This window comes from Nelumbo nucifera, chromosome 5 (genome assembly GCF_055504915.1).
Source record: "Nelumbo nucifera cultivar China Antique chromosome 5, China Antique-T2T, whole genome shotgun sequence".
NCBI lineage: Eukaryota > Viridiplantae > Streptophyta > Magnoliopsida > Proteales > Nelumbonaceae > Nelumbo > Nelumbo nucifera.
Window position 1 is genome coordinate 78219302 of NC_142653.1, and position 25699 is coordinate 78245000.

The following is a 25699-nucleotide window of genomic DNA, read 5'->3' on the forward strand; positions in this document are numbered from 1 at the left end:
GTGGAATATCCTATTCTTGTTTTGTCATATTTGTGAATAGTGGAAATGGGTTTGATCACCCATTGGGTCAATTTAAATGGATTGGGTTGGGTTGGGTTGTGGATAACCATTGGGTTAACCACTGAAGATATAAGTATTAATTTCTTGGCCTTTTTTTTAATTTTCTTCATCTGAATGAAATAATTTATAATTAATGCATTAATTTTTTATTAATTATTGACTAAAATTAGTTTTGTCTCAAATCAACACACTTCACCCAAATCGACATAAATGCAAATCAACTTGACCCGAGTCCGGACCAGTTCAACATGGTCTAATTATGAACAGACCCAATCGCCTCGGTTCAGTTCGTTTGGGGCGGTCAATCAGCCCGAACCCGACCCAACCTAGGATATGCCGATCTAGGCTGACCCGAATCCAAAACAGGTCAGGTGGGATGGGCCCGAACCCTAAATCCGCCCGCTTGCTTTGCCTGGTTTGAATTGTCCAGGCTGGCTATATATGTACAACCCGACCCGACTTCGGACCGGTCCAATTTACTTTTCTTGACCCGCATTGGGCCAGTCGGTTCGGTCCCAAACCCGTGCCCAAACCTGATATGGGCCAGTCCAAGTCAATCCGTCATTGATTGAACCGGTCCATTCTGGTCCGACCGGACTGATCTGGATCTAAACGGTTCAACCACTCTTGATGTGATTAGCTCAAAGACAATCCAATTAGATAGTTCAAGTTGGTTTGACCGGTTTGAACCTAAATGGTTCGGTCAAATCCGAAATCTGAACATAGTCAAATGGCTTCGCTGCTTGTGTAAAAATAGCATGCATATAATGTGATTTGAACCTTCACTTGTGTAAATAGTAATTACTATTACCACCAAGCTATGACCAACTTATTTGTCAAGAGGGAGTTAGTTTTTTGTTTTAAGTACATAAATATAAAATTAATGGGTTTGAGCGGGCTAGATTGGGTTAAAGTGGGTTTGGGTTGAATCCAACCCATTTAATTTTATATAACTGGGTCATTAATGGGTTGGCGGGTTAGATGAATTGGGTTGAAGCTCGATCCAAACCAAATCCAACCCAACACGCCCAATTGCCACTGCTAGTTGTGAAGATTTACCACTGTCGCTTGGTTCTGTTCAATTGGTATAACAGAAAGTTGCATATTCTTATTTGGTCATATGTTCTGATCATGCCATGAAAAGTTGCACATTATGCATCGTGCTCTTTGACAGGGAAACTATTTCATGTTTAACTTTTCTTTTTTTCTTATGTTTGAACCATAACAAATTTAATTAAATTTCTCTTTTTAATGGTTGCAGGTTACAACTCCAGATGATTTACTACTTGCTGAGAGGATATTAAGCATCAATTCAGGAGAACTCAAGTAAAAGGTCATTACCCAATGTTGTTCCTGGTTCTCAAAGGTCTTGGAAGGGGTGGACCGGATGTGGACCTAGCATTTGGCATTTTTTGCATAAAGCGCCTGCTCTCATACACACCCACAAAATCACACTTATCAGCCCAAAATTTTACCATTGTACCAAGCAATGACCTTTATTTAAACTCAAAAGTAAATATTATTGTTCTTGATCCCTCTTTAAGGGATTCTTGATAAAAGGTAAAGACCTTTCTCCTCTCCCCTCTCTCAACGTTTTCAAAAGAGAAAAATGAAATTCCTAGGACATAAAATTCACCTGCCATTCAGAAAAGAAATCCTATTGAGTTAATTAATCGTATTCAGTTAATTTTTCACCAAGTGTAGTTTCTCAGGAATTTGGATTAGCTGAACGCTTTAACTGTGTACCTGGCTGTGGAATAAATGGTAATGCTTCACACCAGTGGAAGTAATAAAATACATGGGGCGTATAACCATTCAATCTCTTTAGTGTAGTGTTATTATTGGTTCCACAGCGTACTGATAGAGATATAAAATGGACCATGTTGGGTTGGCACGGCATGGCCTGTTTATGGCCTGTACAAAGTGTGGGTCAGGTCGTGCCAGTTTGTGGGCTGTTTTGGGCCGTGCCTCCCTCCCTTGAGATATTTGGGGGGGTCGGCCCAACACGGCCCATAGCCCGAGCCTGTGTGGACCTGTGCTGTGCCGTGCCATGGGCCAGGCTGGTCTGTGGGTCAAGCCCTAGTCCTGGCCAGGCTATGGACTATGAATAGTTTATTTAAAAAATATTGAAAAAAATCTTAACATTTTTTATTTTATATGAATTTTGATATATACAATTGTCTATATAATTATATTGTATATTATATATTATTATATTATTATAATATATTATATGTAATTATATAATATATATGGGTCCTGCTGGGCCATGCCATGCTAGCTCACGGGCCACGGGTGGCATGGCCTGCACTGTCATGTTGTGCCCCGGCACAGCCTGTGAACCATTGTGCCAGGCCAGCTCAAAATCGTTGCACATCTACCTGCTGAACAGCTAAAGCGCTCAGATAATACTATTTCATTAAATTTTTATTTTATATGAATTTTGATACATACAATTGTCTATATAATTATATATATAATAATTAAATAATATATTATATATTATATATTATATATTATATATTATATATAATTATATAATATAATTATCTGGCCATGCTAGCTCGTGGGCCATGGGCGGCATGGCCCACACTGTCGTGCTGTGCCCCGGCACGGCCTGTGAACCACTGTGCCAGGCCGGCTCAAAATCGTTACACATCTACCTGCTGAACAGGTAAAGCGTTCAGATAATACTATTTCGTTTCTATGAATGGTATTATTTAGGATTTAGTTTTCTTTTTTTTTTTTTAAGTCCGTAGGCTGCTTTATTGCAAACGATCTTCTGTCAATACAGACCTAAGAAATCAGGAGCCTAGCGACCATGTAGTTGGACGAGAGAGATTACAAACAAATTTAGCTACCAGGTGTGCAACTTTGTTGCCTGTACGAGGGGTATAGGAGACGATAGAGTGTGGGAAAGCTTGCAGAAGGCACCTTCAATCGACAATTACTGAGTGCAATCGCCAAGGAATCTCAGAATTGAGGTCAAACAGGTAATTAACAATCTTCTGCCCGTCTCCTTCAATATGAATATGATCGAGGGACAGCTCCTGTGCAAATTGAAGACCTTCCCTAAAAGCGCGAGCTTCAGTGATTTCCGGGTCTGCAAAAGGCTTCATGACAGATCTTGCAAATAAAAACTTTCCGTTGTGATCTCGAATAGAGGTGTAAATCGGGATGGGTCGGTCGTGGCCTGGCACGATTTTGGACCAGCTTGGCACGGCATGGTATGACACGACAGTTTATATCGTGCCGCCCGTGGCATGGCCCATCACGGGTCAGCACGGCACAGCCTGTGGGACCCGTAGCGGACCATGCTCGGCCTGCCAAGAATATAGCCATTGCCCCCACTCCCCCAAAGGGGCCCAACAGCTAGTTTCAGCTTTTCGGGGGGTTTTTAGAAATAACCCCCCCCAATAGTTATAAACAGTCGTATTAGGGGGGTATTTGTGTATTTTGCTTATGCAGGTTGGAAAATGACATAAATGCCCCCCCCAACAATTATATAACAACTAGTTTAGGGGGTTTTGGGGTAAAGTTATAAATAACTTTATAATGACCAAAATACCCTTCTCAACAACTAAATAATAGCTAATTTTGTGGGTATTTTGAACAATTGAATTATGTTCAATTCCTATAAATAGCCCTATCCTTCACCATTTTCATCACACCAATTCAACAATTCTCTTAATCTCCTCTCTTTCTCTCATACTCATACATTCTCAATTCTCTGCAATCTAAGTAATTCTGATTAGTTGATTGTCTGATTTTGCAATCTCCAATTCTCAAGTCTCAACTTTATTGAAGTTTCGACTTTTAACAAGAAGAAGGTTTGCTCAACCAGCTCAAGTATATCAATTTGGGAGGCTTGGACGTTGAAAGGCTTCAACCGTTAAAATCAAGTTGGGATTTTAAACCAGCAATCCGGGTAAGTCAAATTAAATTAATTTTTATCGTTTTAGAATTAAAAAAAAAATTGTCGGCTCTTCTAAAAACCGATTCCCCAATGTGTTCACCATTGATGATATTCAATTGCATCATAATAGTGTTAGTACTGATGCAATTGATGTCGATGGAAGTGAAACTTTCACCCCCGGTACTGGTATTAGGGGAAAAATGAGAGCCTCTAAGCTGGTTAGCCCGATTTGGAAAATTTTCAAAGTAGAGGATATTGAGGGGAAGGGAAAAAGGGTCGTTTGCCAAAAATGTAGGAAGGACTTTAATTATTGTAGCAAGAGTGGTACGGGTCATTTGAGCATACATCTTCTCAACATGAGAAAGAAGAAGATGAAGGGAGATAAACAACCCAAACACGGATTGGGAGGGACTAGTTTTGGTACTTTTAAATATTCACAAGAAAAAATGAGACAAGAACTTGCTAAGTATATTGTACATGCAGAACAACCATTTATATTAGCTGAATATCCAAAGCTAGAAAAATTGTTGCATAGTTCTGTAAACCCACAATATAAAAAAGTTTCTAAGAATATTTATAAGAACTGATGCTTTAAAAAATTTTCATTCATATAAACAAAAATTAATTTCTTTGTTAGCAAATCTTAATTCTAAAGTTGCAATTACTTCGGATGTTTGGACATCCAAATTTAATATTAGTTATATTTGTGTTACCGGCCATTTCATTGATGAAATTTGGCTTTGGAATAAAAGAATCTTAAGTTCTACTAAGCTTGAATGGCCACATAGTGGCCTGACTATTGGTGCAAGTATTTTAAATACTTTGCACACTTATAGAATAGAAAATAAATTATTTTTTATTAGTTTTGATAATGCCAGCAATAATGATTCTGCAATAAATATTTTAAAATCTCAATTACGACCATGCTTAAATGGTAAATTATTTCATATTATATGTGCATGCCACATCTTAAATTTATGTATTCAATATGCCTTGAATATTATTTCTACTCATATTTCAAAAATTAGAAATTGTATTATATATATATAATGTTCAGGGGCAAGAAAACAAGAATTTAAATATTTATGTCAAAATTATGGTTTAAAATATAAACATTTTATATTAGATGTAAAGCATAGGTGGAATTCTACCTATGCTATGCTAGAAAGTTGTATATCTCACAAACAAATTCTTTCTGATTTTTATAATTCAAAAGTGCCTAATGATATGATATTTGAGAAAGACGGTAAATGACAGTCTATAAAAGAGATTTTTTAAAACATTTTTATGATGCAACTAATGAATTATCTGGAATTTATTATCCAACTAGTTGTAATTTACCTTATCAATTTATTGTAATTAGTGATTGTTTTGCAAAATATAGAAATAATCCACAATTTCAATGTATTATTAAAATTATGGAAAATAAATTTAAAAAAAAAATATTGGGAGAACATTTCTCCCCTTTTTTGTTTAGCTACAATATTAGACCCTAGGATTAGGAAAGATGGTTTAGATATTTTACTTGAATCATATTGTGAAAATATGAATATTGATATAGGAAATAAAAAAGAAGAAATTAATAATTTATTATTTGATATGACATGCAGTTTGTATGAATCTAAAATTGTAGGAAATATTCCTACAACTTGCTCATCATCTTCTTCTACTTCTGACCTTAAGCCCAGTAGTAGAAGAGAAAAAGTTTTTTATTTAATATGTAGAAGGTAGAAATCTGCTAGTTCTACAACAAGTTCATTTATTGGACTTAATTTTTATTTACAAGCAAATTTTTCTAATTTAGGTAAAGGATCAAATAATTTTGATATTTTATCCTAGTGGAGTGAATATTCAAAAAATTATCCAATTCTTGCTGCCATGGCACATGATCTACTAACCCCTCCGATGTTTACAGTTCCATCGGAGTCTTGCTTTAGTTCAGGTACCAGGGTACTGGATGACAAAAGAAGTTGCATGAACGATGAGAGCATAGAGATGTGCATCTACTTCAAGGATTGGCTAAATGCAGAAGATAGATTACAAGACAAGGGAGGGCATGATACTACACCGGATATTTCACTCAAAGCAGATGATGGAAGTCATGAATGATGATTCATGAATTTGACTACTTGTATAGAATTTTTTATTTTTCAAATTATTATAATTTTTTTAATTTTATTTAATTTATTTGATATATTTTTTAAATTTTTTAACAATGTAATTTTGTATTTTCAATTTGTAATCATATTGTATTTTTTATATTTTATTAATTTATTCCATTTTCATATTTCATTCATCCAAGTATCCAATGATCCGATCATTGTATTTGTAATTTGTACCATTCAAATTTAAATGAAATAAAATTCCTACTTTTCTTCCAATTTGTTATTCCATCGTTCTTATTTCAATTTGGCTAAGTATTTTTTTTTCATTTATGTGTTAGATAACTTAGATTTCTCATTTCTTAATTTTTTAAATAGTTCTCAATTTCCAAAGTTCAAAGGAAAGTTAAATATTTTAATTTTATAATTTTACTTAGAAAAGAAATCAAAATTTTCAAAAAAAATAAAAAAGCAGTACAGCCCGGTTTGGTCTAGGCCCAAGGCCCGCCCTGTGGACCAGCCCAACACGGCCTGCAGCCCGGCCCAAGCCTGCAACATGGCACAGCACGGGCCCGCCTAGGCCTAGACCATGAACCATGCCAGGCCAACTCCCAAAATTTCCACTAAAAAAAGCGACTTGGCCCGTGACGATCCATGGGCCAACACGGCACGGTCCACCCACGGACACAGCCCACTTTACACCTCTCATCTCGAATTACCATACCGATACCACGTTGAGAGACGCCAAGAGCTACATCTACATTTATCTTTAGGAAACAGCAGTAGGAGGACTGGAGGAATCCAATGGGTCATAGACTGAAGCAAGTTGGGACCTGTAGATAGAGAGGCTTCTGTCCTTTCAGGTAATAAATTAGTCAAGAGTGGGCAGCGTTGATTATGGAACAACCTTCCATAACATGTTTGCAGCGAGCTTTCCAAATATCCACTCTTTTTTAATAAAAAATATGCTTAAATATCTTTCTAAAAATTAAATTTAAAAAAACAAACAAAAAAAAAGTGTTTCCGCTTGTATCAAAGTACCTACGTCCGGGTTAGCAGTTTGTTGACAAAATCAATGATTTTAGAAGAAATAACGGTTCTGAGGTAAAATGAAACCGATCCCAACTGTCTAATCCGGCCCGAATTTAAAAATTATGCCTACCCTTCTGCCAATACATAGATACATATCGATACTTTGAACCATATGCACACTTGCTGAAGGACAGCTCCCCATCTTGTGAATCCTTCATTAAACTCCACCAGAAAGCCAACCAATCAGTTAACTTCCAACAAGTTGGATGGTCCTTTGTGCGTATAGATTGCTACACAAGATCCAAATTCATAATTGGGCATGAAAAAAAGATGTGTTCCGAGTCCTCAACGTCCTTACAATATTGGCAATCCTTTTCCACTTTAATACTAAATCGAGAGAGGGCATGCAAGATGGGAAGGGATTGAGTGATGCAACGCCAAATAAAAGTATGGATTCGAGGAGTCAAGCCGTTAAGTCTCCAAAAAGTGTTGTCATTAGATGAGTAGCTAGCCAAATTGTTAGATTTTAATCTCATTAGATATTAAATTTAATGGGATTTGATTGATCAATTACATGAAAAAATACATTGCACATATATCTTGAAAATTAGTTTTTCTTACTAAAACCAGTTTTTAACTTGTCCTACATTGAAAAATTATAAGACTTGTTTTGAATTTTTAAATAATATATAGCTCATTTAACTCCTTAAAAATAAAGATGAGAGTATGGAGGCTTGCTACAGTGCATTGCGTGCACATGTGTGTATGCGGCGCAATAAGGCACTTAAGAGAGGCACACTTTGCTCGCACTTTGCGCACTATTAACTGTTCAATGAGCCTTTTTTAAACCAGTACATTTCTCTGCTCCATGACTTTTCAGAAATTATTTAAGGAGCGTGAATCAAGCAAATTGCATACACAAATTTTCAAAATCACTCATGTCTCTCTCAACCCGATCTGTTACCGTATCATAGAAAGTTTCTTCGAAGACTCTTTCAACTTTGCTAGTTGCAAATTCTCGCCTAGGGATGGCAATTTTCTCCATTTCCCCGATTCCCGTGGGGATCTGCCCCATTCAGGGCGGGGATGGGGATGATTTTCCCCCGCGGGGACAAGGATGGGCAAATTTTCATCCTCGTTAGCGGGAGTGGGGCAGGGACGGGGAGAGCACTCCCCGCCCAGTGGGGACCCCGACCCTCACTAATATATATGTATATATGTATGCATATGTTATATATGTATATATGTACACATACATCTATATATTAATATTTATAAAAATATGGTTGAATCTTTTCTAATAGGATTGTAAATTTTAATTATTTTATTTTTATTTTTCAAATAAAATAAAAACAAAAACAAAATGGTTAACATTTTAAAAAATCACGAGAAATGGGGATCCCCATGGGGACGGGGATGGGGATAAACCTGTCCCCATTAGCAGGGACGGGGATGGGGATTTTCGCGGGGACGAGGGCTCTCTGTCCCTGCCCCGCCCCGTTGCCATTCCTACGCTCAAGACTCTGTTGTATCCTGGGAACAAATTTGCCTATAACCCAACAGCAAACTGAGTGGAACTGAGTGAGGGCAAATAACGTTCTAAAAACAGTGTCTTCAGACGTGCCTTAAAACTTTTCCTCCAAGTTTCAGTGACCCCAATTCCCAATACAAATATCTTGTTGGAACTTCATATAAGCAAAAGCATACGTGAATCTGCCGTGTGGAGTCAGTGTCCAAACAATACAATCCTGATCTGAGTAGGGGTGTGACTGGAGATCAATTTCCAAGATACGAAGGGTAGTACTACTGTCAAACAAATTTGAGATGTGTCATGTTTTCACTTGTTCTGATCAAAGCATAGTTTTCAAAACCAGACTAGATCGGATGGTCGGACCAGAAAAACCAGGAACCAGTCAAGTGACCGGTTCCATTTTACCCTAGAATCATTATTACCCCCAAAATCGTTGATTTGGTCAACAAACCGCTGACCTGCATGTTCGAACCATTCAACGGTTTGGCCGGTTTTTATTTTTTTAACAACGGACGGTTTTGAAAACCTTGGTTCAAAGTCAATGAGGGACGCTACTTTCCAATTTAGAGAAGATTCATCATCAGAGAGAGGTTGTAAGATGGGTTTCAACAACGGATTACCAAAGATATGTATATCCCAGCCATTTCAAACAATCAGACGAACACCCTTTAGTAAGTCCTTTCTCACCTCCAACATACTCCGCCAACTTAATAGAGTCAGAACTTCGCTTTAGGAAGATAAAAGGAAGAGTTGTATGACATTGACAAGTATATGTAGTCTTGAATCATAGATAAAGCGGACACAACTAAAGATTCAAATTAAAATAGATCGATTTGAGATTTAATGTGAATCAACTTGGCATAAAGATAAGGATATGCTTACATACATTAGTAAATTTATACAAGTCACACTAATACATTAATAATACTAAATCTAAGATTAAAGTTGAAATAACATGAATAAAGTATAAATGCATTATATATAAATAGATATTTAATAGTTTATATGAAGTGTTGCTATCAAGGATGGGTCAAGGGCAATAAGGTAAACTCGCTTCCTGTAGCCGAGGCCAATATGTCCAACCTGAAGATAAAAGAACAAGTCAGAGGCCCCGGATGTTATCCTAGGGGTGGAGATTCCGATGGTCAAGTTAATCAAATATATCAAAGGAGTCGGACAAGATTTGAGGAAAAGACTCAAACGAGATCACTCGAGAGCAAAAGAGCTATAAAGCAATGAGGAGCAAGATGGCCATACCTGAGAAGGAGACCCCTGTTTATACTTTACCTTGCCTTAGAATAGTTGAAGGTGGTTGGTGATGAGCAGGATTGCATCCGGCCGATGCCACGTGGCGCCATCCTAGGCCTTGCCACATGCGCCTATGTCATAAAGAAACACATTACAATCAACAACTCCAAACACCGACGCCTACATCTATTTTAGAAAATAAGGCGGCGGTCCATAAGAATATGTACGACAGATTTTACAACAGACCAAATTTAAACCGGTCTAATAATAAACGCGCGCGGGGAGGCAAAAATCTTTATTCTCTGTTCAAACGCGCGCGGGGAGGTAAAAATCTTCATTCTCCGTTCGACAAGACAAAGGTTCTTTGCAAAGAGAACTTTGTCCTCTTCGAGCCATTCTCTGTTCGACAAGATGAAGTAAATAGTCAAAGCCATCGCATCGGTTTTGATTGTTTTCTCCAAAATCCTCTTCGAGCGTTCTATAGAGAAGAGAACGGTTCTGCGACAGAGGTAACAATTTCTACATTCGATCTTTGGAAATGAGAGAGGAAAATATATTCTCATTTCGATTAGATCATTGAAGTTGAACTCTCATTTTGATTTTCTTTTCGATTTTAGGTCGCTTCCCTCGTCGGAAGAGAGATCCGACCTTATTTTCCAAATCCATCGATCTGCCTTTATTTCCAGAGAGGTATGTATGATCTTCCTTCATTTTTGTTTCATTGAACTTTTTTACGAAGAAGTGTTACGAAGAAATCGATCCTTCACTGTCGTCAGCGGAATCTGATGAAGTACATGTTCTTGCGGTTGACGATAGTTTTGTTGATCGGAAAGTAATTGAGCGTCTGCTCAAGATCTCTTCTTGTAAAGGTCATTTTCAGATTATTCTTCATTGCATTTGGTTCTCATCTTGTTCTTTTCGTTTTTGTAGTGTTCTGTTTTGAACTTTTTTTTTTTGTTATCTAAATAAATATTGTTGAAATCTTAGTTACTGTCGTGGATAGCGGAAGGAGTGCTCTAAAATTTCTGGGTTTGGATGGGGAAGAAAACTCTACGGTCGGTATGGGTGCAAGAGAATTTAGTAAGTTGTAGGCAATATAAATGATTCATTGAAATTATTTTTTAGTGATTTATTCTTTTCATCTAATATTATTTGCAGGGTTTGAAGGTGAATATGATAATCATTGATTCTGGATATGAGTTGCTCAAGAAAATCAAGGTTAATTAGATTCAATTCATATATATTCTTATAGCATTTCAACGGATTAATTCGAAAAATACTGAATTCGGTAATTACTTATTTCCTTAATCTTTATATGCAGGAATCTTCGACCTTCAAAGAGATACCTCTGGTGATTATGTCATCCGAAAATATCTTGTCTCGGATTGACAGGTATCTTAATTAAATATATCATTACACTTTTTTTTAGTAATCAAAATTGAAGTATATAAATAGAAACATGCTTGAAACACTGTCAAGTCCATTTATAAAACAAAAAGTGTTCAAGATGCATCTGAGTGGGTATGGTCACTGGATTATTTGCTGGGACAATCACTAATCTCTGTTTAAAACAGTTCGAGAGAAGAATTCATTTAGTTTATTAGCTTTGACAGTTAGAAGAGGACATTTTGGAGATGTTAGCAGCTGGTTTATGTTCTGTTTTGTCTGAAATGAGCAGGTGCTTAGAAGAAGGGGCAGAGGAATTTATGGTGAAGCCAATACGTCTAAGGATGGTCAATAATTTTGTTGACATGGTATTTTTGTGTTTAAAAGTTTCCCTTTGTTGGCCATTAAAAGTTGTATCTATAGAGTAAAGACAATAATTTTGTTGGTTGACCAAAATAGACTAGGATAGTTCATCTTCTTCCCATCAAATCAAACAAAGTAACAACCAACAAAAGTTTCTTTGGTAGGTTCACATAAGTTTATGTTATCAATTGTTTTATTTCTGGATATAAACCATGTTAGCATTATGTACTATATTTATGTCTTTAGTTATTTTATATATGCAAATATTTTGAGTTTTCAGCGCAACAGATTTCATATAGTTCCTTTTTTATTTATTGAAGCTATGTAGATCTGATGCAATCTATTGGACATTTTGGTTCATTTTATAATTTATGCAGTGCTGTATTTAAAGCTGAGCAGAGATTGGATATCTGTTGGAGTCAATCAGGAGAATAAAGCACAAAGATTATTAGATATCTTAATTTATGATAGAAGTGGAAAGAAAGGAAGATGCGTTATATTATTTGACAAATTGAATTTTTTTAAGTCCTTGTATTTTTTATGTCAATTGGATATTAATTCTTTTGGAAATAATAATAATTAGTTTCTTAATTTAATACATTAATTTTGTTTGAAATTACATTTTTATTTAAGTTATTTTTAATTATCATGAGATTTTCACTAAGCAGGTATTAAAGTGATGAATTAGTAAAAGTGCTAGTGCAAAAAAAAAAAAAAATTTGTTGGAATAAACCTGATATAAAAATATAAAAAAAAACATCTAAGCCGGCGGTCATCCAACCGCCAGCTTTGCCATAAACAATATGTCATATAATATCTAAGCCGGCGGTCATATAGGTTTGAACTGCCGCCTAAAGATGGCGTGGATGTTTGAAAGAAACTAATGTGGCGGTCTTTTAGGACCTAAGCTGGTGGTCAAAAACTATATACCTCAGGAACTTTGAGAGAAAATGATTGACCAAAGGTTATAATCAAAGCTCTGATTGCCTAAGCCATGAAACTTTTTAAAGAAAAACCATTAATCCTAAGGAAATTCCCTACATCCTACAGCAACCAGCAACCATGTTTCATTGGTAATTATCTATAATCTTCATGAATAAACATAAGCTTCATATTAAAACATAGAAACATATTCAGGAGGATAAAATGAGGAAAAGAAAAGAACTTTTAGAAAATATAGGGTTGGGGCCCTTGTTTTTAGTCTAGGAAATGAAGAAAATAAGGGTAAAAGGAGAATAAGCTGATGATAAAAATGATGAAAACAAGTTGGATACAGCGTGGACCATACCAGATGAAACATTTGGAAGGAATTGGCACTGTTGTAGGCGCATACAACTGGACCAAAGGCGAGCCTACACGTGTCAGGCGGTGAAGCACAGAAAGGAACCAATCGGGTTGTGAGTAGAGCCAATGTCAGCACCTCACGCTAGATGAATCAAGGCGCACACTAGGCTGGGCTTGGCAGGCCTCGCGGAGACAATCGCGTGCCCTCACCTGGCGCTCCCAGATGATCATGCCCTCGGTATGGACTGCATCCAAGCCATCCAAGGTCACCTACCCCCTAACAGCCTCAAGTATAAATAGGAAGCAACCCCCTCCAGGTAAAGGGAGGAATACTCCAGCTTTCTAGTTCACTCTTGAGATTACTTGCTCTCCTGTGACCTCGTCTAGGTGTTCACACCTCAGACCTTGTCCACCTCATACCCTCTTACTAACTTGACCATCGGAGTCCTCGCCTCGGGTCATCACCCGAGGCCTCTGACATTCTCCTTCCTTGCAGAACCGATACCAGGATCCTCATCCACCTCGGGTACCGGACACAGCGAATATCGAACCATAGACCACAGATTTCCCTCATCTCAGACTCCACTCCTCGGCCACGCTTGTCCTTGGACTTCCAATACCTTGGATCTACTTGGACGTGGGGATGAATTGACAGTGTTGACCATGTCCAATCCGAGCATCAACAATTGGCATCGTCTGTGGGAACGTCGGTAAGACTTCCTTCAATCTAATTTGCAATTAGACCTATTCATGGGTCGGGCAAGGCCGGGCTTTCACTCTGTATTAACAGATTTTTCTAAGGCCCGAGCCCGAGCCCGGCCCGACCATCGGGCCTACAACTTGGGCCCGAGCCCGGCCCTCATAAAAAGCACGAAGCCCGGGCCTAGGCCCAAGCCCGAAATTTAGCCCATGTTGTTACTACTACTAAAGTGGCTGAATAGAGAGAGAGAAAGAATGAGAGAGAAATTATAAAGAAAAAATAAAAAAATGTATATACTAAATTATAAATATATATTTCAATAAATATTATATTATTTATATATTTTATATAATATATAAAATACATATTATATATTTTATAAAATATATAATGCTGAGTCAGGCCGGGCTTTTTTGACAAATCCCGAGCCCGGCCTGTAACACAGTCGGGCTTACTGTGTTAGGCCCGAGGTCAGGCCCGCAGGCCTAATTACATGACCAAGCCCGACCGGGGTGCGGGCCGGGCCATCGGGCTACCCGGCCCATGAACAGGTCTACTTGCAATCAAGACTTCCTTCAACATGGTATGAAACACCAGGAATGCTCAAAACCTAGTCACCAACGAGCAATTCCAAGTGGTCCTAGACCGATTGGACCACCTCGCCCGGTATGTCGAGGAGGTGTGTCCCCAGGTAGGAAGCTGCCCTCAGGGTGGCTGCCCCGCTCGAGCATCAGGCCAGCGGGGGCAGTGCGAGTCTGTGGACCCGCTATCCCTCGGCTCCGCCGATTTCCACTGGGCTAAGCCCTCCAAACCTGGTAGCAGCCAACGTGCGAGCCAACCCCCTCGGCACGCAAGACCTCCCAACCGAAGGGAGAACAAATTAGTACGGTCTTGCAACCGATGTCAAAGCCAAGGACACTGCCACCAACAAGAAATGCCACCTCCACCTCGCACATCGAACCTTCGAGACTACCTCAACGATAAACGGGCCAAAAGGAACCGAGATGTAGCCGGTCCATCCCACTGCCGAGGAGAACGGGAAGAAGTCGAGGTACCCATCGGCTAGTAGATTGCCGATATACAAGCACAACTCGGCACGGTGAAGGACGAACTTTATCAAGTCAAGGAGAGCCGAGGTGACACCTCCATGAACGCAACAACTCAAGGCCTCCTCCCCGGGTCGGCCCTTAAGTGCTCTGTCACCAAGACGTCGCCTAGAGCCAAGGCAGAATTTTTAAAGGCATAGACATACATCACAGCGGAGGAAACCATGACTCAAACCCTCAGCGTATATGTTCTCGTCTCGACCAAGCGCCCTTTCACAGCATACAACCTTGGCCAAGGTTACACGCTCGAACTGAACCTCGATCCAAGGCACACGACCCTCGGAGGTCGTACGCCTAGTCACCAAGTCCCCCACCTCGCTCAACAGCCTGGCCGCGATATACAACCTTTGCCAAGGTTACACGCCCAAACTAGACGTTGGCCCAAGGCATATGGCCCGTTGGAGGTCACACGCCTACTTATCCTTTCTAACAAGGAACTTATTGGAACTCGGCTGCAGCTGACGAGTAGGCCCTTGATTTTGGCTTCGACCTCAGAGAGACCCTCCAAACGAGCGAGTCCTCATCCAGGCTCGAGAAGTGGCACCGGCCCACCTGGGTGATTGAGTAGATGGCTTATTAAGCAATGAATTTTTGCAACTTGCAACCTCTCGAAAGGGCGCATCAATCCCTACACAAGAAACGCAAGAAGAAACACAACCGCAAAAAGGCACAAGATACACAACTTGGTGACTTCTTCGGCAACAAGTGGCCACCTCGGCTCCACGACAACACAACAAGGGAAAGAGGATAGTAACCCCAACCGTCCCGGCAGTTCACTATGGCACGTGACCCCGATCACCTCGGAGGTCCACCACGGCCTCGCCTAAGGGAATAAGTGTGTTAAGCTAATTTCCTAAGGCGAACGTCTAACGAGCCACTTTGGGTTATTTTTTGTCTACTTGTGACCCTTTTAGACAGACACAAAAGTATACGAAAAAATGCTCATCTCATTTCATAGTTCAACTTACAAAATTTTTTGCCCTTAAGGCCGAACACACTTATAATAGAGACAAAAACAAGAACTAAAGTTAGCTAGGCCTCGCCCTCGGTTGGAGAAATGGTAGGATCCTAGACGCTTGCATCAGCAACCTCGGTGGTAACCTCGATCTTGTCCTCAGGGTGAGAGAGTTAGGGAGCACCTTTGCAACTGTTCCATGGGGAAGTTCGGCGCCATCTTCAAAAGAGCCTTCTTGGTGTCGTCAATCCCCTCCAAGTAGGCTGTGGATCCATAGTGCGCCAGGCACTGTTGGTACTCCGGCGTCTGCTACCAAACAGCGACAACATCCCAGTATTTTGCCTCAGCCTCAGCCTCAGACCTCCTCAACCGAAGCAGCTTCTCCTCCTTCAGCAACACGAGGGTCTCATCTCGGCTGCTCTCCGCCGAAGCCACCCACACCTGAAGTTGTTTATTCTTCTTCTCGTGCCGAGTCACACGCTCGAGAAGGAGGCGAACGCGGTCACCGAGCCCGACATAGTGACGACAGACCTGCACCAAGCACACCATCAGTAAAGCTAGTAGAATCTAGCAAGTAGCAAACCAAAAAAAGAAAGAAACTCACCTCGGCCAAGAAGTCCATCCCCTCGTCAATGATGGCAGTGGGGTCTGTTTGCATCATGTCTAAGCGGTCCCCCAGAGTGGCCACCCCCTTGACGAGGGCCCTGTCAATGCCCTCAGTATCAATTGAGTCTGCCTCGCGGATGCCCCACTACGGGCAGTAGAGACGACTCAGGCGCTCCCCCCCCCTTGGTCGGCACACCACCCTCGGTTGGTCTACCCTTGTGCGCAAGCCTCTTCGCAGGAGGTGCTGGTGGCACCCCAACTGGCCTTTTCTGGCCAGTCTTCCTTGGCCGGTCCTCCTCGGCATTCTTCCTTATGTCGCCCCCACCAGCGGGGACCTATGGACATGGGGTCCCCCTGGTGGGCGCAGACCCCCCTCTCCACCCTTGCGGACGGCACCACGACCACTCTCCTTAGAGTCTGCCCCCCCCCCCCCCCCCAAGGTGCCCTCTACCTAGCCCTTCTTCTTAGCCAAGGTGCCCTCCAGTAGTAGTATCTTGGCATCCACGGGCATCTCTACAAGAAATTGTACCAAACAACATGAAGAAGACAAGGACGACGGAGATGAAGGCGAGCAACTGAAACGGAGGACGCTGGTGAAGCAGGAAACTCTTGGAAGCAAAGGCACAAGTGAACAAGTGATGGCCGAAGTCGAGGCCCCTATTTAAAGAAAAATGGACAGCCCAAATCGCACGGATCCAACGACTGACGAACAACCGCCTTTGCTACCCATCCACTGACCGACATGCGTGGCTTGCCTTGGGTAGACGAAACGACGCCTGGCGAACTAAAGCACCTCCTCACCATGACTCACTGGTCAGCCTAACCATGCTGACTTAGCAAAAGAGCGGTCCAGCTCACCCGCGTCTTATCCTCGTGGCCAACGTGACCTGTATCCAGCTCCGAAAACCGCTTCCTTCACGACCCACGACACCGCATAAAGAGACTCCCTCACAAAGCGACCAAGTCACCAGCTTGGGTACCCTTGCGCTTCCTCCTCGGCACCCTTAGCCAAAGCTGAGGCTTCACGAGATGCACCTAGCATTGACAAGACTAGGGGGCAACCTCCCTTTCGCCCACCTCACACCACGGAAAACTCGGAACCGAAGCCAAGGCCCCCCTCTGTAGGTGCAGCCAAGTCAAGGCCCTGCATGAGCCTCAACCATCCTCGCAGTTCAAAGGAAAGGCATACCGACGCCACCACAGGCCACGATGTGCATAGGTCCATCGATGCCTCCTGGTATGAGACAATGCACTCCCTTCGGCCGAAGCTGAGGCCCCTCCTATCTCGGACCCCCACCCCGGCCTCGGGAGTGGGGGGCAAATGATGTAGGCGCATCCGGCTGGGCCAATGGCGAGCCTACATGCGTCAGGTAGCAAAGCACAGAGCGGAACCAATCGGATCGCAGGCAAAGCCGATGTCAGCACCTCGCGCTGGACCAATCAAGGTGCATGCTAGATTGGGCTTGGCAGGCCTCGCGGACCCAATCACGCCCCTTCACTTGGCACTCCCAGATGATCGTGCCCTCAGTACGAACTGCATCCAGGCCATCCGAGGTCACCTTCACCCTGGCAACCTCAAGTATAAATAGGAGGCAACCCCCTCTAGGTAAAGGGAGGAATACTCCAGTTCTCTAGCTCACTCTTGAGATTACTTGCTCTCTTGTGACCTTGTTTGGGTGTTTGCACCTCAGACCTCATCTACCTCGTACTCTTTTACTAACTTGGCCATTGGAGTCATCGCCTCGGGTCTTCACCCGAGGCCTCTGACATTCTCCTTCTCTGTAGAACCGATACTGAGATCCTCATTCACCTCAGGTACCAGATACAGCGGATATCGGACCATGGACCACGGACTCCACTCCTTTGCCACGCTTATCCTTGGACTTCCAGTACCTCGGGTCTACTTGGACTTGGGGATGAATTGACAGTGTTGACCTCGTTCAATCCGAACATCAACAGGCACCAAGCAGGACACTTCAACCAATACCCGATGCCAATCAGGCGGTCACCATGGAAAAAGATACGATATTCCCTCAAACCTTGGTCAGAACAATCTAACCACTCGGTTAACCCGTAAAACCATGACACAATCACATCTAAGCCTTGTCCCAATTATATGAGACCCACTACATGAATCGTGTTATGTTATATTTATATAAATAGAAGTAAAAAATGACATACCGATTATATAATCAATGGCATCAGAGTTGACACCCAAATAGGAAAGAATGGAAGGAATCTTGATAAATAAAAGAATGATAATCTCACTTTGGGATGCAATGGAAGGCGCGTAAGAAGCGAAAGAACCGATATTACCTTCTAAGTTGCAAAGAAATTAAATCAGAGTTCGGATTTCCTGCCAATAAAATACATTCCAACACTCTATCAAGATGATCTGACACTGCACATCTCATAATGTAAGGTCTCACTTTTTATGGTGGGTCCCAATCTCATGGTGAGATTTGCGGTGTCGGATCATGTTCATAGAATGTTGGATCGTGTTTTGTTGGAAGGAGATCCTAACTCATTAAATCAATCTATTTCAGCAATGGCAGTTGTCTAACGTATATGGATCTCCTACCACATATCACTGCAGCCACAGTGAGAACATATCTGAAATCTGAATGTTACCATGTAGATGTTCCTAATGCACAGCTATAATGTTATCTGGGTGGATGTGGGTAGGAGATCCAGATTGGTTGTCAACACCATGATGATATAAGGTTTAAAATACGATACATATCAGCAGTCAGCAGATACACTCCTAATTTTCAAGGATTTTCAAATTCAGATTTATATATCCATATCCTCTCTTATATTGATTCCTCGTTAACAACTATATTTAAGTCATTAATTCAATTCCAAATTTTGCAGAGAAAAAGAATCAAATCCAAATTTGTTTCTTTAATTAATCCCCATTAAATCTCTCACAACTCACAATAAATCACACCACTAATTCATTCTCCTCTCATTAATTCCACTAAAATCCTCAAGTAACTTTATATCAAATACCCAATGAATCTTATAGTTGTCAAAAGATAAAAGAAAGGAGATTTGAATCCAGGCACCTAAGTTGAAAAATAAACCTACAACCTTGGCATGCTTCAACTACTTGTTATAATCAATTTAACATGAGTTCTAAAGTTTGACGTACATTTTCTTCTTAGTGCATGCCTATTATTAAATTCTAAAAGCAATTGGTTATTAAAATTAATAAATTTATAAATATTAATAATAATTATATTAACTTCCTAAGAATTAAGATATATTTGTACATCTTAGCTATTTTGTCATTCTTCAATATTTCCAAATTGTTTTGCCCTAATTAGGGATGGCATATTCTACCCTACCCTGTGGGTACCTATCCCAATGCAAAGTTCAAAATTTCAATACATATCTGACCATATCGACTGATATGTATTGTATCAGGACCTTCCCAATACGCCCCTACAGGTCTTTCGGGTCAGACCATAGTTCAAAGGGTAGACAGGTCTTAAATCGACCCCTCTAAACCATATTGAACAAAAAAAACTAAAAAAAAGGGATAAATGAGCCTCGATACAGGACGATATGCCCTACCCGCATATTAGGATTTTGGGACAGGGGTGGGTTTTGGAAATCCACAACCCATACAGGTACGAACAGGTAGGGTACAATATTAGACTCCCCTACATGCATATTGTTAAAAATCATATAAACTTTATGTATCACTGTATTAGATGTTGAATTTAATAATGTTTTGAATTTTATGTGAAATACAATTGATAGTTTTATGTGTTTCTTTCATGTCTTAATCAAATAATTGGAAATTTTGTGGTTTGTGTTATATTACTTATTTATTACTTACACATAACAAGAAATACTAAAAAACTAGATGTCAGTTCTAAACCCACTCCACCCTACCCTTAAATACAACAAGGATAGGGTTAAAGAGGGATTTGCATTTTTATATACAAGAGGATTTGGATTATCAAAGTCTGTCTGACCCATCACGAATTTTGGGACAGATAAGGATTAGAGGGTTTAGAGAAAATTGAGTCTAAAATTTACAACACCCTCCCTGTTGCCATCCCTAACCGTAATTCATACTTCATAAAAACTACTAAAGAATTTGTTTTCAAAATATCAAAACTATTAATGCATAAACCATCAGTGCATATGGTAATATACATATCAATTTTTTACCACATGATACCTTAAAATTTCAATAGTTTATTTTAACCGTTCATGATGTGACACATCTGCGATCAAATTATCCAATCAAATAAAAAATAAGATTATCAATTGATCAAAACTCTCGATAAATTAAATTTTGATAACTATTTGAGTTTTCATGCATATCCAAAATGTATCCAAATACTTCTCTTTAAAATTATTTTTCCAACACTCTTCACATTTCCAGTACTTTGATTCTCAGTACTAGTTACCTTCCATTTAAAACTGCGGATTTCAGTTCTTGCATAAACCATCAATTAGGAATTAAGAATGACAGAAAGAATGGAAGATTGTCCAATACCCAAAATCAGAAATACATACAAACTGCTAGGAAAAAAGGAAAAAGAAACAAATATCAAAATTTCCTTCATACAATTTCCTTTATTTCATCCGCATGAAAATTGGACAAAATTAAGAAACCTAGAAACGAATGGCATACGTATGAAGAGATCCGTTTCCCATCTAAAACCCTGAAGAATGACCTGATAGTAAAATATACATACATATATAAGAAAGAACCAACTTGGTATTCGAAACTCAACTTCTGAAGTTTTCCCGCTCATGTTGTGAGTGTATTCTCCATCTTGGGCTTCCCACGCTGTCCAACTAAATAAGGCCCACTCTTGTGTGACCGAATAGTTCCTTGCTTCACCTGTTGGGATAGCAAGCATGCCAATCATTTCCACTGAAGCTGAAACACTTCCCTCAAGCATTAAATTAAGAAAAAACAACTAACGTCATACCTTCCCTTTGTTAAAATGTTTGGTGGGTTTCCAACAAAGAATTCCATTGCAACCACAATGTCCTGGACCAGACTCATATCCCCTGTGGAGCAACATCATAATTGAGTATGAATGTATGACATGGAGTGACATGGAGTAGCAGCAGACAAAAGTTTCAGATTGGACAGATTGGTGAAAAATGATGTGAACAACTTTACTAGATTGGTGCAAATCAGCCCCACAATGTCTCCTGATGATGTCTCATCATTTCTAGTACTTATCGGGAGATGTTCCCAATACACAGCTGGGATGTGCTGTGGGACATTGTGGGGCGCCCCCTTGTGGGAGGCTGATGTGAACTCTTCTGGCTCCAAGAAGTCTTTTCAACAATGCAAAATTTTATTCCTATGAAAATCTATAACGTACACTGAGCAAAATTCAACTACCATTATCAAATGATCTGCCATTGCATCATGTGCATAATGCAGGTTCCAGCACAAAAAAGAAACCACAGAAGAAGAAACCAAGTTTCATGATGTTCTTCAAACCGTGGCCTAGGTGATTTATAAATTTTATATTCTTGAGCTTTTCAAAGTTACTTTCTTGTTTATTGGTATCTATGGAAAAGAGTAAAATGTCTCCAAGGATCATAGTATTTTATAGTAATATTAGAGAGATTTTAGAATTTTGAAAAGTAGAAGAAACCATCAAATAACTTTTCTCAGTTATAGAATCAATGGTAGAAAAGTTTGTTTTGAAGTTTCCTATAGGTGAGAGAGTAATAGTCTTTATTAAGTATTATCTCTAAAACTGCAATATTTGTTCTGTTTTTCTTTCCTATTCAGATGTGGTTTTTCTGAAGAAAGGTAAAATTTTATTATTAAATAATGAAATACATGCTGAACAAGTAGGCCACAACGGGCCCCGATACAGTCAGACACTAATCCGCTGCATAAAATGGATTTACACCTATGAACCCTTCTACACAAAAAAAAAGAACCCTTATACACAAATTCAGAACATAACATTAGCAGACAATATGAAACAGAGTGGAACCCCAGCAAATTCATTGTTATTTTCTGCCAATATTAGGGCAATAGTCAGAAAGCTTCTGCAAAGTCTATCACTTCCAACCTCTCAATCCTGGAAATTTCTACCAATACTTGGGATCCACACTACCTCCCTTTTGTCAAATTGAAAATACTAAGGCTCAGTTTGGAAGCTGTACAAATGCAAATATGTACAGCGTAAATACATACAAAATAATACAAAATATAAGGTTTTGCACTCTACATATTTGCATTTGTACTCCTTCCAAACTCGGCCTAAGCCACCTTTGCATCCTTGTTAGTTGCTATTACAACAATGTTCAGAAAGACTTCAGCTAGCACCCTACCATCAGACCAAGATTGTAAAACAATCCCTAAAATAACAATATCATGTATCATCATCTCAATCAATCCCATCCACATTGAGCAGCCAATGCTTCTGAATGGGCCCCCAGTACCCTACTTCCCTCTCCTATGCCACTTAGTCTCAATGAGTTGCCTCCACCAGTTATCCCTCTTCTCATTAAATAATCACAACCATTTACATAGGATAGTACTATTCAAGTCCTTCATTCTTCTTAGACCCAAGACTCCCAGTTCCATTGGGTGAAAACATTGTCCCTGCAAGTGTTACAACTATGGGAGGCAACAACTAGTCATTCTGCCCTCTATTCAATGCTATTTTTCTTCAACTGCCTTCTTTCGATCCACTTCAAAGTGCACTTGGATTTTCTCCAATCCATGGCTATTTTGCTTTGATTAACAATATAGAGAAAAATGGGAGATCAAATAAAATACTCTTGATTAAAGTAATTTTTCCACCTCACTTTCCATGATAACAACTTCCTTCTGAACCTTTCCACTACCAGATCCCATATTTATCAAGCATTGCATTTGACTCCCATTGAAACATCCAAATACTTGATTGGAAAATGATTGACCTCACAGCATCAGGCCTGAGGGCCAGGCCCATTTGAATTTTGGCAAATGATCAACCTGAGCTGACCCAAGTTGCAGTCTACTCACAGCCAAGTTCTCCACCTCTACAACTTGACCCACAGGAATGATTGAACTCTTTCTACAATTTACTCTCAAATCCAACACCACTTCAAACCAAGAAAGAACCCTTGAGGGTAGTACAGATAACTTTGAGAGGCCCCAGAAAAAGAGGGTGGCATCTGAAAACTAAAGAACCACCACTTTTTTTTCAAATCCCTCTCCCACCCTAAATCCATCAAAGAAACCTCCAACCAAAGATTTTCTAGTCATACCTATAAGAGCTTCCATAGCACATAATGAAGAGTAGTGGAGAGAGGTCGCCTTGTCAGATGTCTTTCAAGCTCTTGAGTAAAAAAAAAACAACTAAACTGAGTGGTTTGATTTGGTTACATACAAACATGTTCCTCTAGTTGCACCACCTTTCTCCAAAGTTCATTCTCATAAGCACATGTCTAAGAATTTCCAATCTAATAAAGGAAAGCCCTCAGACTAGGGGGCTTCGACTTCAAACATGTGGCACTCTCTTCTCAGGAGTCAAGAAAGAGGTCCAGAGAGTGGCCCTTTCCACTTTCAAATAGAGCCTCCTCATGTGTCTATCCACTCTAAGAAAAAGTGAGAGAAGTTAACTCTACTCTTATAAAAAGTGCTAAGAATTTCCAATCAAATAAACGAAAGCCCTCAGACTAGGGGGCTTCAACTTCAAACATGTGGCACTCTCTTCTCAAGAGTTAAGAAAGAGATCCAGAGAGTGGCCCTTTCCACTGTCAAATAGAGCCTCCTCATGTGTCTATCCACTCTCAGAAAAAGTGAGAGGAGTTAACTCTACTCTTATAAAAAGTGCTAAGAATTTCCAATCAAATAAAGCAAAGCCCACAGACTAGGGGGCTTCAACTTCAAACATGCGGCACTCTCTTCTCAAGAGTCAAGAAAGAGATCCAGAGAGTGGCCCTTTCCACTGTCAAACAGAGCCTCCTCATGTGTCTATCCACTCTCAGAAAAAGTGAGAAGAGTTAACTCTACTCTTATAAAAAGGGAAGGGTTCCCTATTTATAGATGTAGAGCAATGCATGCATACATGAAAAAGGGAATTCCAAAAACATTCCCTAGACAGTTAGGACAGATCCCTAGGTTGATCCAACAGGACAACAGGGACACAGATCACACTACCACTCCAAAGATGTAGGATCCATATTAACTTTTCTAATTCAGTTTCCTAATTCAAATAAAAGGCTCGTTATAAAGACTTTGGTGTGGGTCCCATTCTTCCTTTAAAATGTCCCAGAATTTTTTTGATTGTTTGTAATAACCCAGCACTCTTCCCCTTCAAGCTTTGCTGATCTCTTTCCACACATCATCCTCAAATGAAAGGGCTTTTCCAGCTCCACTTTCCACTCGGGCTCGGATCTGCTACCTACAAGTTGTTCCCAGATCCCTACACACAGGACATTACAGCTGTGCATTGGGAGTATCTCCCTTGTCATTCATGGGGAAATGTTCCCAATACACAGTGGTGGTGTTTTGCAGGTAAGGATGTGGGAACAGTTTGTGGGGTAGCAGACCTGTAGTGTTTCCACTCCTCCCCAATGTCCTTAAGCCAAACATCCTCCAACTTTGTTCTCTTACACTATTAACTGTATAGATTTTTGAAAAAATTCATGGCCAACTCAATTACACCATCCACATTCTCCAAGACCCTCTCATTGAATTTATTAATTGTGGTTATTCTACTTCACCCCTTGTTTTACTAAAACATCAGCGAAAGAATTAGCACTTCTTTGACCCAAAACACTTCTATTGGGAAGCTTCCCTTGGAAAGATAAATACCTGTGATGTGCTTCAAAGAAGGCCAAACAAGTGTCTGTCTCCTCACTTACTAATTTCTTGTCCCTCTGCAAATTGTGTTTGGACTTGCATTTCTTCTCTCTTTGGTTGCAGATGGAACCCCCCACAAGATTCCACTATGTTGTTCAGCCCAAGTTTCTTTAGACAAGCAAAAAAGAGAGGAAGACTAGTGTTGAAGACAGCCAGGGGCCCAGGGCAGCAACTATTTGGAGACTATGGGAAGAAAGAAATAAAAGATTGTTCAAAGAAAAATCCAGGAGTTTAGAAGACCCTTTTTTTATTAATAGGAGCTTAGAAGACATCGTAGAAGGCAAGACCAAAACAACAAATTGGGTAAAAACCTTGGAATCTTCCCATTTCGTAACAGTGGCTGATATTATTAGAGCTTGGCCTGAAGTAGCAAGTTCAGCTTCTGTGAATGACAAAGTAGTAATGGAATGAAAGCCTCCTCAATCTAACAGATTATAGTTTAACTTTGATGGAAGCTCTATAGGAAATTCAGGACAGTCAGGATTTGGAAGTGTGTTCAGGGATGATGCAGGAAAAGTGGCAACCTTGTTCTCAGGACTGACTGCAGTGGGGA

The 25699-nt window shown here is 40.1% G+C and overlaps 3 protein-coding genes across 7 annotated transcripts in view; 2 read left to right on the forward strand and 1 right to left on the reverse strand.

Moving 5' to 3' along the window:
* The window catches only part of ISPD (Nucleotide-diphospho-sugar transferases superfamily protein), a 95100-nt gene extending 93399 nt beyond the window's left edge, over positions 1–1701 (forward strand). The window contains exon 12 of the mRNA XM_010253984.3: positions 1322–1701. Coding sequence (XP_010252286.2) covers positions 1322–1390 — 69 coding nt within the window. The 3' untranslated portion in view covers positions 1391–1701. The remainder of the gene's footprint in view (positions 1–1321) is intronic.
* Positions 1702–10074: 8373 nt separating this feature from the next.
* Positions 10075–12236, forward strand: LOC104593901 (two-component response regulator ARR15-like). Of its 4 annotated transcripts, XM_088888668.1 has the most exons (8): positions 10075–10398; positions 10507–10579; positions 10666–10758; positions 10877–10944; positions 11048–11107; positions 11211–11281; positions 11568–11643; positions 12016–12236. In XM_088888668.1, the coding sequence occupies exons 1-8, from the start codon at positions 10111–10113 to the stop codon at positions 12025–12027; spliced, it is 741 nt and encodes a 246-aa protein (XP_088744794.1). In that variant the 5' UTR covers positions 10075–10110; the 3' UTR covers positions 12028–12236. The 4 variants fall into 4 exon arrangements, with proteins under 4 accessions (XP_088744794.1, XP_088744795.1, XP_088744793.1 ...); XM_088888669.1 differs by lacking the exon at positions 11568–11643; XM_088888667.1 differs by lacking the exon at positions 12016–12236 and having other exon boundaries at positions 11568–12008.
* An 8539-nt stretch (positions 12237–20775) lies between these two features.
* The window catches only part of LOC104593900 (protein STICHEL), a 19842-nt gene continuing 14918 nt past the window's right edge, over positions 20776–25699 (reverse strand). For both annotated transcript variants that reach the window (XM_010253978.3, XM_010253979.3), the window contains exons 6-7: positions 21248–21329; positions 20776–21156 (exon numbers count right to left, since the gene is read on the reverse strand). In XM_010253978.3, the coding sequence (XP_010252280.1) occupies positions 21064–21156; positions 21248–21329 (175 nt within the window). In that variant the 3' untranslated portion in view covers positions 20776–21063. The remainder of the gene's footprint in view (positions 21157–21247; positions 21330–25699) is intronic.